Raw genomic sequence first — 13,933 nt, 5'->3', positions numbered from 1 at the left:
AAAGACACGGCGGCGCGGAGCAAAAACCGAAAAGCAGCCCCAAAAATGTATTGGGGGGGGGGCTCAGAGGGAGAGTGGCTGAGTCAGGAGATAGACCTGAGCCAACTCTCCCTGTTTATCGTGAGGAGCCAAGGAGGAGACCAGAACCAGAGCCGGTGTTGGAGGTGAGCGAAACAGAGACTGTGAAGGAGTTAATGGGGAAATTGGAGGAGAGAGAAATGAGGGAGTTGCTGTGTTGGTGCTTTTTGCATGGGATTCGCCCGACGGAACGTGTTGGGGATTTGATGGCACCTGGGTTAGCGCTCCATACTCGTCCTGAGGTGCGTGTTAGTCGGCTGGTGAAGTTGGTGCCAGCCTCACGCACCAGGCCTCCTGTGCACATCCCTAGCCTTGCACGTCCTGTGCCAACACTGCTCTCAAGATCTCCAGTACGCCTTCACGGTCTAGCCCATCCTGTGCCACCTCCACACTCCAGTCCTCCGGTAGCAGCTCCCCGCACCAGGCTTCCTGTGCGTGTCCTCGATCCAGTACCACCAGTTCCAGCACCACGCATCAGGCCTACAGTGCGCCTCGCCTCTCCTGCGCTGTCGGAGTCTCCCGCCTGTTCAGCGCTGTCGGAGCCTTTCACCTCTCCTGCGCTGCCGGAGTCTCTCGCCTGTTCAGCGCAGCCAGCGCTTTTCTCCTCTCCTGCGCTGCTGGAGTCTCCCGCCTGTTCAGCGCAGACAGAGCTGCCAGCCTGCAGGGCGCAGCCAGAGCTGCCAGCCTGCAGGGAGCAGCCAGAGCTGTCAGTCTGTAAGAAGCCACCAGAGCTGTCAGCCTGCATGGAGCAGCCAGAGCTGTCAGTCTGCATGGAGCAGCTGGAGCTGCCAGCCTGCATGGAGAAGCCAGAGCAGCCAGCCTGCATGTAGCAGCCAGAGATGTCAGTCTGCATGAAGCAGCCAGATCTGTCAGTCTGCATGGAGCAGCCAGAGCTGTCAGTCTGCATGAAGCAGCCAGAGATGCCAGTCTGCAAGGAGCTGCCAGTCTGCAAGAAGCTGTCAGTCTGCAAGGAGCTGTCAGTCTGCACGGAGCTGTCAGTCTGCACGGAGCTGTCAGTCTGCAAGGAGCTGTCAGTCTGCAAGGAGCTGTCAGTCTGCAAGGAGCTTCCAGTCTGCACGGAGCCGCTAGAGCTGTCAGTCTGTAAGAAGCCGCCAGAGCTGTCAGCCTATATGGAGCAGCCAGTGCCGCCAGTCTGCCCAGCGCCGCCAGTCTGCCCAGCGCCGCCAGTGCCCCCAGTCTGCCCAGCGTCGCCAGTCTGCCCAGCGTCGCCAGTCTGCCCAGCGTCGCCAGTCTGCCCAGCATCGCCAGTCTGCCCAGCACCGCCAGTCTGCCCAGCGTCGCCAGTCTGCCCAGCGTCGCCAGTCTGCCCAGCGCCGCCAGTCTGCCCAGCATCGCCAGTCTGTCAGGATCAGTTAGATCCACCAGTCAGCCAGGATCCACCAGTCTGCCAGGATCCGCCAGAAGTGCCAGTTAGCCAGGATCCGCCAGGAGTGCCAGTCGGCCAGGATCTGCCAGGAGTGCCAGTCGGCCAGGATCTGCCAGTCAGCCAGACTCTTCCAGATCCGCCAGTCAGCCAGACTCTTCCAGATCCGCCAGTCAGCCAGACTCTTCCAGATCTGCCAGTCAGCCAGACTCTTCCAGATCTGCCAGTCAGCCAGACTCTTCCAGATCTGCCAGTCAGCCAGACTCTTCCAGATCTGCCAGTCAGCCAGACTCTTCCAGATCTGCCAGTCAGCCAGACTCTTCCAGATCAGCCTGTCAACCAGTCTCTTCCAGATCTGCCAGTCAACCAGAATCTTCCAGATCTGCTAGTCAACCAGAATCTTCCAGATCTGCTAGTCAACCAGAATCTTCCAGATCTGCTAGTCAACCAGAATCTTCCAGATCTGCTAGTCAACCTGAATCGTCCAGATCCGCCAGCCAGCCAGGATCTACCGGAGCCTACTACCTACCTGAGCTTCATCTCAGTACTGGGCTTCCTCTCAGTACTGGGCTTCATCTCAGTACTGGGCTTCCTCTCAGTACTGGGCTTCCCCTCAGTACTGGGCTTCCCCTCAGTTCCGGGCTTCCCCTCAGTTCCGGGCTTCCCCTCAGTTCCGGGCTTCCCCTCAGTCCCGAGCTGCCCCTCAGTCCCGAGCTGCCCCTCAGTCCCGAGCTGCCCCTCAGTCCCGAGCTGCCCCTCAGTCCCGAGATGCCCCTCAGTCACGAGCTGCTCCTCAGTTCTGTGGGGTTCTGGGTGAGGACTATTAGGCCGTGGTCGGCGGCGAGGGTGGATTATCCCAGGACGCGAAGGGGAGAAACTATGACATTTATGGAGTGGGGTCCACGTCCCGAGCCGGAGCCGCCACCATGGACAGACGCCCACCCGGACCCTTCCTATGGTTTTGAGGTGCGTCCGGGAGTCCGCACCTTGGGGGGGGGGGTTCTGTCACGCCTTGGTCTTAGTATTTTGTGTTTTCTTTAATTATTTGTTCAGGCCGGGGTGTGACATGGGGTTATTGTATTGTTTGTTGGGGTTTTTGTAGGCATTGGGATTGTGGTTGATTAGGGGTGTGTCTAGTGTAGGCTTGGCTGCCTGAGGCGGTTCTCGATCAGAGTCAGGTGATTCTCGTTGTCTCGGATTGGGAACCGTATTTAGGTATCCTGAGTTTCACTTTGTATTTCTTGGGTGATTGTTCCTGTCTCTGTGTAGTGTTCACCAGATAGGCTGTATTAGGTTTCACGTTCCGTTTGTTGTTTTTGTATTTATTAGTTATTTCATGTATCGTTCCGTTTTTTCATTCATTAAAGACATGAGTAACCACCACGCTGCATTTCGGTCCGACTCTCTTTCAACAAACGAAGAACGCCGTTACAGGGTCTGAATACTTCAGAATGCGCTGTATATGAAGAACCCTCCGTGAAGATACATTTCAGGAAAGACATGAAACCATGCATATGGCTAAACTCACCTTCCTTCTCTGCTCTGTCCCCCTCCTCTGTCGCCTCCTCTGGTGGGTTTCCACTGGCTCCCCTGGTGCTGTTAATGGACTCCAGCAGCGAAACAAACTCCACAAAGTTGGTCTCATTGGGGATCTGACCCTCCTTGGCCTCCAGGTCTGACTTAGACGAGGTCATGGTAGTCTGTCTGTTCTGTGATCTGTCCGCAATGAGGACTGCATCTTTCCCACTGTCCATGCTCAGGCCTCGCACGTGTGTCCTGCCCCCTGGGCCGTACTTCCTGAACGTAGACGGGATTCGCAGGAAGCCATCTGCATCCACATTGAGGTCTGGAGGGTCGTTCTCATCAGGGTGGGAGTGGATGTCGATGCCAGAATTGCTGTTGTCGGGTGTGGTCGACAGGGGGGTGGGGTCCCGGCAGTCCAGAGCGGCAGAGTCAGAGCTCATCAACTCTTTGGTAATCTGGCCATCTGGGCTTGGAGTCTGCAGCTGAGCAGGGTCAACCTTAGATAACGGTTCCCCTTCATTCTCTGCACCACTCTGTTCATCATCCTCAGGCGAGTCAAAGGTGATAACAGGAATTTTGTTGAGGCAGTTGCCAGCAGCCCCTCCATGGTGGCCGATGACCATCTGTGCCTGGGCAGACTCCAGGATGCTCTGTTTGACCGACTCCTCCAGCTCCGCAGCCGTCTGGGCATCACAGCTCATTGTGATGATGATCTTGAATGTGTCGTTCTCGTCCAGGCGGTCTGATGGGCCAGAGTTGTCAACCAAGACAACAGCTATCTCGTCCGAGCAGTATGTCTCCTCTGGTTGGTCATGCTGAGGAGGAGGTGGGAGGGGGTCATCATGCTCCTGAATGTAATCTAGAGAGTTGTTGTTGGGGTCCTGTTGGGGCTGTTTCTCCAGTTCCTTCTGCTCGCTTCTTTCTTCATCACTCCCCTTGGAGGAGGGCAATCCTTCATCAGCAATCTCCCTATGAGCCACATGCTTCTGCTCCCCCAGCAGGAGAGGGGTGGCCTGGTCAGGGTTGGGGCTAGACAGGTCCTCTGGGGAGAACTCCTCCTCAGGCTGCAGTCTCTCTGTGGGTTGTTTCTCCTCATGGATACTGTCACTCTGGTCTGCAACAGATATATTAACGTTACAAAGAGCATATTGACAGGAATTACATCTCAGTCATTACAATTTCTGCTCTAACTAACAAAAGGATATTGATCTTCGCAGCAACACTTTGCAAAACCAACATGAGACAACATTTACTGGAAGCTGATGGCATGTTTATCTGAGCATATTTGAATTTGAATAATGTGCTAGACTAGCATAAAGAGTGCTAATCAATGCATCACTACATCCATACAATGCATTCCAGGAAGAACATTTCATTCTCACAGTGAGATTTGAGAATAGAAAATCAGTTTCCTGTTGTAAGGGGAATCAGACCAGTTTTAAAAACATGAGAGTACAGTACCTTCAGTATTCTTTAAGTTTTCTGATTTTGGGCACTCCTGTAAGGGCAAGAGATATGGATGATGGTGGAAAGAAAAACCGGGAAAATGTCTATTCCATAATATATACTGAACACCAATATAAACACAACATGAAACAATTTCAATGATTTTACTGAGTTACATTTCATATAACTAAATCAGTCAATTGAAGTACATTCATTAGGCCCTAATCTATGGATTTGACATGACTGGGCAGGGGTGCAGCCATGGGTCGGCCACCCACTTGGGAGCCAGGCCTACCTACTAGGGAGCCAGGCCCGGCCAATCAGAATGAGATTTTCCCCACGAAAGGGCTTTATTACAGACAGCAATAATCCCCAGGTGACTGGTCTCAGATGATTCCGCTGGTGAAGAAGCCGGATGTGGAGGTCCTGGGCTGGTGTGGGTACATGTGGTCTGCAGTTGTGAGCCTGGTTGGACATACTGCCAAATTCTCTAAAATGACGCTTATGGTAGAGGAATGAACATTCAATTATCTGGAAACAGCTCTGGTGTACATTCCAGCAGTCAGAATGCCAATTGCACGCTCCTTCAAAACTTGAGACATCTGTGACATTGTGTTGTGTGACAAAACTGCACATTTTAGTGTATTGCCCCCAGCACAAGGTGCACTTGTGTAATGATAATTTTTATGGTGCCCAGCACAAGGAGCACCTGTGTAATGATCATGTTGTTTAATCAGCTTCTTGATATGCCACAGCCATCAGGTGGATGGATTATCATGGCAAAGGAGAAATGCTCAGTAACAGGGATATAAACAAATTTGTGCACAAAATTTGACAGAAATTAGCTTTTTGTGTGAATGGAACATTTCTGGGATCTTTTATTTCAGCTCATGAAACATTTATTTCAGCTCATGGACTAACACTTTACATGTGGCATTTATATTTTAGTTCAGTATAAGAAGTGGTAGAATGTAGCTCAAGAGTAGTTAAAATGGTACACTAACCACTCCAATCAACCCAGGGTCCGTCTCTGTCTGTTTTACTGTAACCTGGATGACTGGATTCGGCCTGTTTCTGGTCAACATTGTCATGGCAACACTGTCAGGAACAGTGCTGCTTTTCCTATTTGGAAAGATGTAGAGAGTATGTGGTCATCTGTGGTAGTTCCTTTATCAAATGATGACATGTTTTTCAAGACAAAAGCACTACTTCAAACTATATATACTTCGGAATATATTAGTTATACATTTTGTTTTATTTAACATGCTCACCTTAATTTAGCTGGAAGACATGCATCTGAGGTGTTGTTTTTATTCTCTGCACCTTGGATGACATCAGAGAGACTGCTTGGGGTCACAACGTCGCCTTCATCAAACATCACATGGAGGCGATAGTTGACCATCTTTATGATGATGAAGAAGATGGTGACTGAGGTGCAGTATATACTAAGTGCCATGGTGGTGGGCGGAAGAGCCTGAGGAAAAAAACACACCAACTCCCTCAATATCTCAAAACACCGATCTTGACCAAAACATTATAATTATTCAAAAATACTTCTTATTCATCACATTGGGCAGAGTGCATCCCCCCTTTCCTCAATAATATGTCAAGAAGTCTGAAACATAACCCTTCATCTTGGGTGAAGACTTAACACCAGAGGAGCTATTTGAGGCTGTAATGTAATGTACAGTTGTAGTCACATAGGTTCAAGGTTCACATACACCTTAGCCAAATACATTTAAACTAAGTTTTTCACAATTCCTGACATTTAATCTGAGTAAAAATGCCCTGTCTTAGGTCAGTTAGGATCACCACTTTATTTTAAGAATGTGAAATGTCAGAACAATAGTTGAGAGAATGATTTATTTCAGTTTTTATTTCTTTCAACACATTCCCAGTGGGTCAGAAGTTTACATACACTCAATTAGTATTTGGTATGCTGCCACCCCGTGCTTCACGGTTGGGATGGTGTTCTTCGGCTTGCAAGCCTCTCCCTTTTTCCTCCAAACATAATGATGGTCATTATGGTCAAACAGTTCTATTTTTGTTTCATCAGACCAGAGGACATTTCTCCAAAAGGTACGATCTTTGTCCCCATGTGCAGTTGCAAACCGTAATCTGGCTTTTTTATGGTGGTTTTGGAGCAGTGGCTTCTTCCTTGCTGAGCGGCATTTCAGGTTATGTCTATATAGGACTCATTTTACTGTGGATATAGATACTTTTGCACCTGTTTCCTCCAGCATCTTCACAAGGTCCTTTGCTGTTGTTCTGGGATTGATTTGTGCTTTTCGCACCAAAGTACGTTCATCTCTAGGAGACAGACCGCGTCTCCTTCCTGAGCGGTATGACAGCTGCGTGGTTCCATGGTGTTTATACTTGCGTACTATTGTTTGTACAGATGAACGTGGTACCTTCAGCCATTTGGAAATTGCTCCCAAGGATGAACCAGACTTGTGGAGGTCTACATTTTATTTCTGAGGTCTTTGCTGATTTCTTTTGATTTTGATTTTATTTTGAATTCGCCTTTATTTAACCAGGTAAGCTAGTTGAGAACAAGTTCTCATTTACAACTGCGACCTGGCCAAGATAAAGCAAAGCAGTGCGACACAATCAATACAGAGTTACACTCTATATACAGTGTGTGCAAATGGCGTGAGGTGGTAAGGCAATAAATAGGCCATAGTAGCAAAGTAATTACAATTGAGCAAATTAACCATGGAGTGATAAATATGCAAATGGTGTGCAAATGAGCAGAAAAGTAAATAAAAACAATATGGGGATGAGGTAGGTAGATGTGATGGGCTATTTACAGATGGGCTATATACAGCTGCAGCGATCGGTTAGCTGCTCATATAGCGGATGTTTAAAGTTAGTGAGGGAAATATAAGTCTCCAGCTTCAGCGATTTTTGCAATTCGTTCCAGTCATTGGCAGCAGAGAACTGGAAGGAAAGGCGGCCAAAGCAGGTGTTGGCTTTTGGGATGACCAGTGAGATATACCTGCTGGAGCGCGTGCTACGGGTGGGTGTTGTTATCGTGACCAGTGAGCTGAGATAAGGTGGAGCTTTACCTAGCAAAGAGTTAAGGATGACCTGGAGCCAGTGGGTCTGGCGACGAATATGTAGCGAGGGCCAGCCAACGAGAGCATGCAGGTCGCAGTGGTGGGTGGTGTATGGGGCTTTGGTGCCAAAACGGATGGCACTGTGATAGACTGCATCCAGTTTGCAGAGTAGAGTGTTGGAGGCTATTTTGTAGACATCGCCAGAGATTTTCCCATGATGTCAAGCAAAGTGGCACTGAGTTTGAAGGTAGGCCTTGAAATACATCCACAGGTACACCTCCAATTGACTCAAATCATGTCAATTAGCCTATCAGAAGCTTATAAAGCCATGACATCATTTTCTGGAATTTTCCAAGCTGTTTAAAGGCACAGTCAACTTAGTCCACCAACTTAAGTGTATGTAAACTTCCGACTTCAACTGTATGTAACATTATGCTCAAACAGCCAAGGGCGATACTGAACAATTATTTCCTATGGATGATCTGATTGAGAAGTCAATTCTCCACCCATATAATGTGGTCATTTGGCTCTTCAGCTACATCTGCTTGAAAATGGTTAATGTGGGACAATATTACACCATTACATAACAATGACAGTACTCCATCACTTTAACATCTGCACAATAACCAGAAGGCTTTTGGTCTTCAGAACAGTTCATATGTTGTTGGACCTTTTTATATCAAATGTATTATTCTAAATAAACTATGAAACAAGCTTTGTTGGGTTTTTACTAATTGAAACCACTCATGTATTTAAGCAGACAAGAGGTACTATTCTGAAACACAGTAGGTCTGATAAGTGTATAGCATTCCTGCAAGATAATAGATGCAATTCCATTACGATGGCAATAAAGGGACACATTAAAGAGCCCACATCTGGTGCTCGAAATAATTGTATAGGCTATCTTGACTAAATTAAACCAAACCGAAACAGCATTCATGACCTAGGCCTACTAGACACTAGTTTGCTCAAATGCGAATGAGTGCCTGAAGTAGGCTTACTATCACATCCAAAAGGGATAGACGGTTTAGCTGTGTTACAATGCCTGGAATTCTCTGCTTTTTCATCGCCGTGGCAGACCCACGTCCCAAATGCGACAATTCAATTTTCTGCCAATACAATGAATTAATAAATACGCGGAAAAGTTTCAGTGCTGAAGATAAAAATATCGCTCTAAATAAAAAATGAGACTGGAATGTTTCTCCAAGAGAACCGTGTTTGTTAACTAAAAGGGCTCTTCGTGATGCGGCGGCGCACTAAAACCTTATAGCCTAGACTACACATGATCTGGGCCTTTGATTTAATTTACTCACCAAATGTAGTAACAGTGGCAACATCAGAAGGAACATCCACAAATAGAGGTGACAGGAGTTATTGAATTTGTTCTGGTCCGGGTCATGGTACCATCCTCCGGTCAATGATGCCCAAACCCCTTGACGCAAAGTCTGTACCAGTTGCGAGCCCATCCTCCTCAACTGCGATGGATTCTACAAACGATGTAGATGCATATGTAGCCCATTTATTACGCCTCTACCATGTTGAAATTCTAGGTCTTCGTGTTCTATCAAACTATCATTCGCGATTTGCTTTCCGCATCATTCCATCCGAATGTCAGGTCTCACATGGTGGACGGCTGTCTCTAATCCTCTGTTCGTGGGTCCAAGATCCGTAGATCCTGAGAGAGCACGAGCAGTTATACAGCGCTGCATCACTAACCCATGCGGTTTATGAGCTGATCCTGAATCGAATTGAATCTACGTTATGGTTATTGACGGAATTTCCCATTTAAAATTGACTGTAAATCAACATTAAATGTTTTTCACTTCTTTGGGACGAACATTATACAAACAATATGGATTTTTTTTAAAGTACTATCCTGATGATTGAATATAAAGCATAAATAGTCCATGAATCACGCAATGTCCCCATGGACAATTCGTGCATATATGTACATAATGCATTTCAGCAAATTTCGTGCATTTTTGCGCGGCTTAATTCGTGGAACGTGTCAATGACAGTAGCCTTGCAGTGATGCAAATCAAAATTAACGCATGAGTTCTTATAATAATAATAATAATAATAACAATAATAATAGGATTACATAATGTATATAATATACAGTACTGGTCAAAAGCTTGGACACACTTACTCATTTAAGGGTTTTTCTTTATTTTTACTATTTTCTACAATGTAGAATAATAGTGAGACATCAAAACTATGAAATAACACATATGGAATCATGTAGTAACCAAAAAAGTGATAAACTAATCCAAATATATGATATATTTGAGATTCTTCAAAGTAGCCACCCTTTGCCTTGATGACAGCTTTGCACGCTCTTGGCCTTCTCTCAACCAGCTTCATGAGGTAGTCACCTGGAATGCATTTCAATTAACAGGTGTGCCTACTTAAAAGTCAATTTGTGGAATTTATTTCCTTCTTAATGCATTTGAACCAATCAGTGTGGTACACAGAAGATAGCCCTATTTGGTAAAATACCAAGTCCATATTATGGCAAGAACAGGAAAGGAAGACCCAGAGTTACCTCTGCTGCAGAGGATAAGTTCACTAGAGTTAACTGCACCTCATCTTGCAGTACAAAAAATAAATGTTTTGCATAGTTCAAGTAATAGACACATCTCAACATCAACTGTTCAGAGGAGACTGCATGAATCAGGCCTTCATGGTCGAATTGCTGTATAGAAATGAGTACTAAATGGACACCAATAATAAGAAGAGACTTGCTTGGGCCAAGAAACACGAGCAATGGACATTAGACCGGTGGAAAGTATTGAGAAGGTGGTGTGATGGTGTGGGGGTGTTTTGCTGGTGTCACTGTCTCTGATTTATTTAGAATTGAAGGCACTTAACCAGAATGGCTACCACAGCACTCTGCAGCAATACGCCATTCCCATCTGGTTTGCACTTAGTGGGCCTATCATTTGTTTTCCAACAGAACAATGACCAAAATCAAACCTCCAGGCTGTGTAAGGGCTATTTGACCGAGGAAAGTGATGGAGTGCTGCATCAGATGACTTGGCTTCACCCGACCTCAACCCAATTGAGATGGATTGCGATGAGTTGGACCGCAGAGTGAAGGAAAATCAGCTAACAAGTGCTCAGCACTTGTGGGAACTCCTTCAAGACAGTTGGAAAAGCATTTCAGGTGACTACCTCATGAAGCTGGTTGAGAGAATGCCAAGAGTGTGCAAAGCCTTCATCAAGGCAAAGGGTGGCTACTTTAAAGAATCTAAAATCTAAAATATATTTTAATTTGTTAATCACTTGTTTGGTTACTACATGATTCCAAATGTGTTATTTCATAGTTTTGATGTCTCACTATTATTCTACAATGTAGAAAATAGTAAAAATAAAGAAAAACCCTTGAATGAGTAGGTGTCTCCAAACTTTTGACTAGTAATGTATATACGAAGTAAAATAATAAACTAAAATGTTATTTGTCACATGCGCCGAATATAACAGGTGTAGACTTTACCATTAAATGCATACTTACAAGCCCTTAACCAACAATGCAGTTCAAGAAATAGAGTGAAGAAAATATTTTTTTAATATCCTAAAGTAAAAATTAAATAAAAAGTAAGATAATAAAATAACAATACCAAGGCTAGATACAGGGGGGGTACAGGTACCGAGTCAATGTGGTACAGGTCCAGGTTAGTCCAGGTAAAATGTACACGTAGGTAGGGGTAAAGTGACTATGCATAGATAATAAACAGCGAGTAGCAGCAGTGTAAAAACGAAGGGAGAGGGGGTGTCAATTTATCACTCCAGTGTTAATCTGCAAAATTGTAATTATTCACCTACCTCCTCATGCCTTTTGCACACAATGTATATAGACTCTCTTTTTTCTGTGTTATTGACTTGTTAATTGTTTACTCCATGTTTAACTCTGTGTTGTCTGTTCACACTGCTATGCTTTATCTTGGCCAGGTCGCAGTTGCAAATGAGAACTTGTTCTCAACTAGCCTACCTGGTTAAATAAAGGTTAAAAAAAAAAAAAAAAGGTAAATAGTCCATTGTTCAGCAGTCTTGTGGCTTAGGGGTAGAAGCTGTTAAGGAGCTATCACGACTTCTACCGAAGTCGAAGCCTATCCTTGTTCGGGCGGTGCTCGGCGGTCAACGTCACCGGTCTTCTAGCCATCATTGATCCATTTTTCATTTTCCATTGGTTTTGTCTTGTCTTCCTACACACCTGGTTTCAATCCCATGCATGACCTGTTGTGTATTTAACCCTCTGTTTCCCCTCATGTCTTTGTCAGAGATTGTTTGTATTTCAGTGTTGTGTTGGTATTGGTGCGCGACGGGTCCTCGTACCCACATAATTTATTGTTACATTTAGTGTTTGTAGTATGTTGCTTTTATTTGTTATTAAAAACTCAATTTCACTCAGTTTGATTCTCCTGTGCCTGACTTCCCTGCCACCTATACACACGACTATGACAGGAGCCTTTTGGACCTTGACAGTACCGCTTGCTGTGCAGTAGCCGAGAGAACAGTCTATGACTTGGGTGACTGGAGTCTTTGACAAGTCACCCAAATCCAATGAGATATGCCTACAATATATAATTGTATGTATGCCGTTATGAAGCCATTTGTAGGTATGAATGTCTGGGTTCAACTCCAGGTACAGTATGTCAAATAAAATTGTATTTGTCACATGCTTCATAAACAACAGTTGTAGACTAGTGAAATGCTTACTTATGGGTCCTTTTCCAATAATGCATTTTTATTTTATTTTGTACTTTTACCACTTTTTTTTCTCTCCAATTGATAGAGTCTTGTCCCATCCCTGCCACTCCCCTACGGACTTGGGAAAAGCGAAGGTCGAGAACCAATCGTCCTTCGAAACACGACCGCAGTGCTTCTTGACACACTGCTCACTTAACCCAGAAGCCAGCCGCACCAATGTGTCGGAGGAAACACCTTCCAGCTGGCGACCGAAATCAGCTTGCAGGCACCCGACCAGCCACAAGGAGTCGCTAGAGCGCGATGTGACAAGGAAATTTCGCCCCCTTATGTGTCTCTGGAAACAGCCGGGTGTGACACAGCCTGGGATCAAACCCGGGTCTGTAGTGACGTCTTTAAGCACTGTGATGCAGTGTCTTAGACCACTGCGTCACTCGGGAGGCCCCCAACAATGCATGGTTAAGATAAAGATATAAAATAGAAATGTGCACGAGGAATAAATACACAGTGAATAATGAATAATTGAGGTAGCTATGTACATATGGGTAGAGGTAAAATGGCTAGGCAACAGGATAGATAATAGAGAGTAGCAGTAGCATATGTGATGAGTGGGAATGTGTCTGTGAGTGTGCGCGTGTGCGTGAGTATGGCGTCAGTATACATGTGTATGTTGGGGTGTCAGTGTAACTATGTGTGAGTGTGTGGGTAGAGTCCAGTGTGTGTTAATAGAGTCGGTACAAGAGAGAGAGAGTGCAAAAAAGGTCAATGCAGCTAGTCCGGGTATCCATTTGATTAGCTCTTTATCAGTCTTGTTTAGTAGTCTTATGGCTTTGGGGTAGAAGCTGTTCAGGGTCCGGTTGGTTCCAGACTTGGTGCACCGGTAATGCTTGCTGTGCAGTAGCGGAGAGAACAGTCTATGGGAAACAGTCTATGGCTAGGGTGGCTGGAGTCTTTGACAATTTGGGCCTTCCTCTGACATCGCCTGGTGTAGAGGTCTTGGATGGCAGGGAGCTTGGCCCCAGTGATGGGGCGGCAGGGTAGCCTAGTGGTTATAGCGTTGGACTAGTAAAGGTTGCAAGTTCTTATCCCCGAGCTGACAAGGTACAAATCTGTCTCCTGCCCCTGAACAGGCAGTTAACCCACTGTTCCTAGGCCGTCATTGAAAATAAGAATTTGTTTTTAACTGTTTTAATTTGTTTTTAATTGCCTCGTTCTTAACTGACTTGCCTGACTTGCCTTGTTAAATAAAAATGTACTGGGCCGTACTCACCACCCTCTGTGGCGCCTTGTGGATAGGTGCCTTGCAGTTGCCTTACCAAGCGGTGATGCAGCCAGTCAAAATGCTCTCAATGGTGCAGCTATAGAACTTATAGAATATCTGAGGGCCCACGCCAAATCTTTTCGGGAAAGAGGAACTGACGTGCCCTCTTCACAACTGTGTGGGTGTACAGTGTATGCGGACCATGTTAATTCCTTAGTGATGTCGATACCGAGGAACTTGAAGCTCTCAATCCGCTCCACGACAGCCCCATCGATGTGGATGGGGACGTGCTCTCCCCGCCATTTCCTGTTGTCAACGATCAGGTCCTTTGTTTTGCTGATGTTGAGGGAGAGGTTGTCCTGGCACCACACTGCCTCATCGCCGTCGGTGAGCAGTCCTACCACCACCGTGTTGTCAGCAAATGTGTGCCACAGGCCTGTGTTAGCTTTCTGAGCTAAAGCCTAGCTCTTGGCC

The 13,933-nt window shown here is 46.0% G+C and overlaps 1 protein-coding gene across 1 annotated transcript in view; it reads right to left on the bottom strand.

Moving 5' to 3' along the window:
- The window catches only part of LOC109875866 (pecanex-like protein 2), an 84,800-nt gene extending 75,592 nt beyond the window's left edge, over positions 1-9,208 (bottom strand). Inside the window, exons 1-5 of the mRNA XM_031835204.1 lie at positions 8,805-9,208; positions 5,704-5,906; positions 5,437-5,554; positions 4,448-4,484; positions 2,991-4,100 (exon numbers count right to left, since the gene is read on the bottom strand). Coding sequence (XP_031691064.1) covers positions 2,991-4,100; positions 4,448-4,484; positions 5,437-5,554; positions 5,704-5,906; positions 8,805-8,957 — 1,621 coding nt within the window. The 5' untranslated portion in view covers positions 8,958-9,208. The remainder of the gene's footprint in view (positions 1-2,990; positions 4,101-4,447; positions 4,485-5,436; positions 5,555-5,703; positions 5,907-8,804) is intronic.
- Positions 9,209-13,933: the final 4,725 nt, after the last annotated feature.

This window comes from Oncorhynchus kisutch, linkage group LG11 (assembly GCF_002021735.2).
Source record: "Oncorhynchus kisutch isolate 150728-3 linkage group LG11, Okis_V2, whole genome shotgun sequence".
NCBI lineage: Eukaryota > Metazoa > Chordata > Actinopteri > Salmoniformes > Salmonidae > Oncorhynchus > Oncorhynchus kisutch.
The sequence above is the reverse complement of the archived record's forward strand: the minus strand, read 5'-3'. Positions and strand labels throughout refer to the sequence as shown.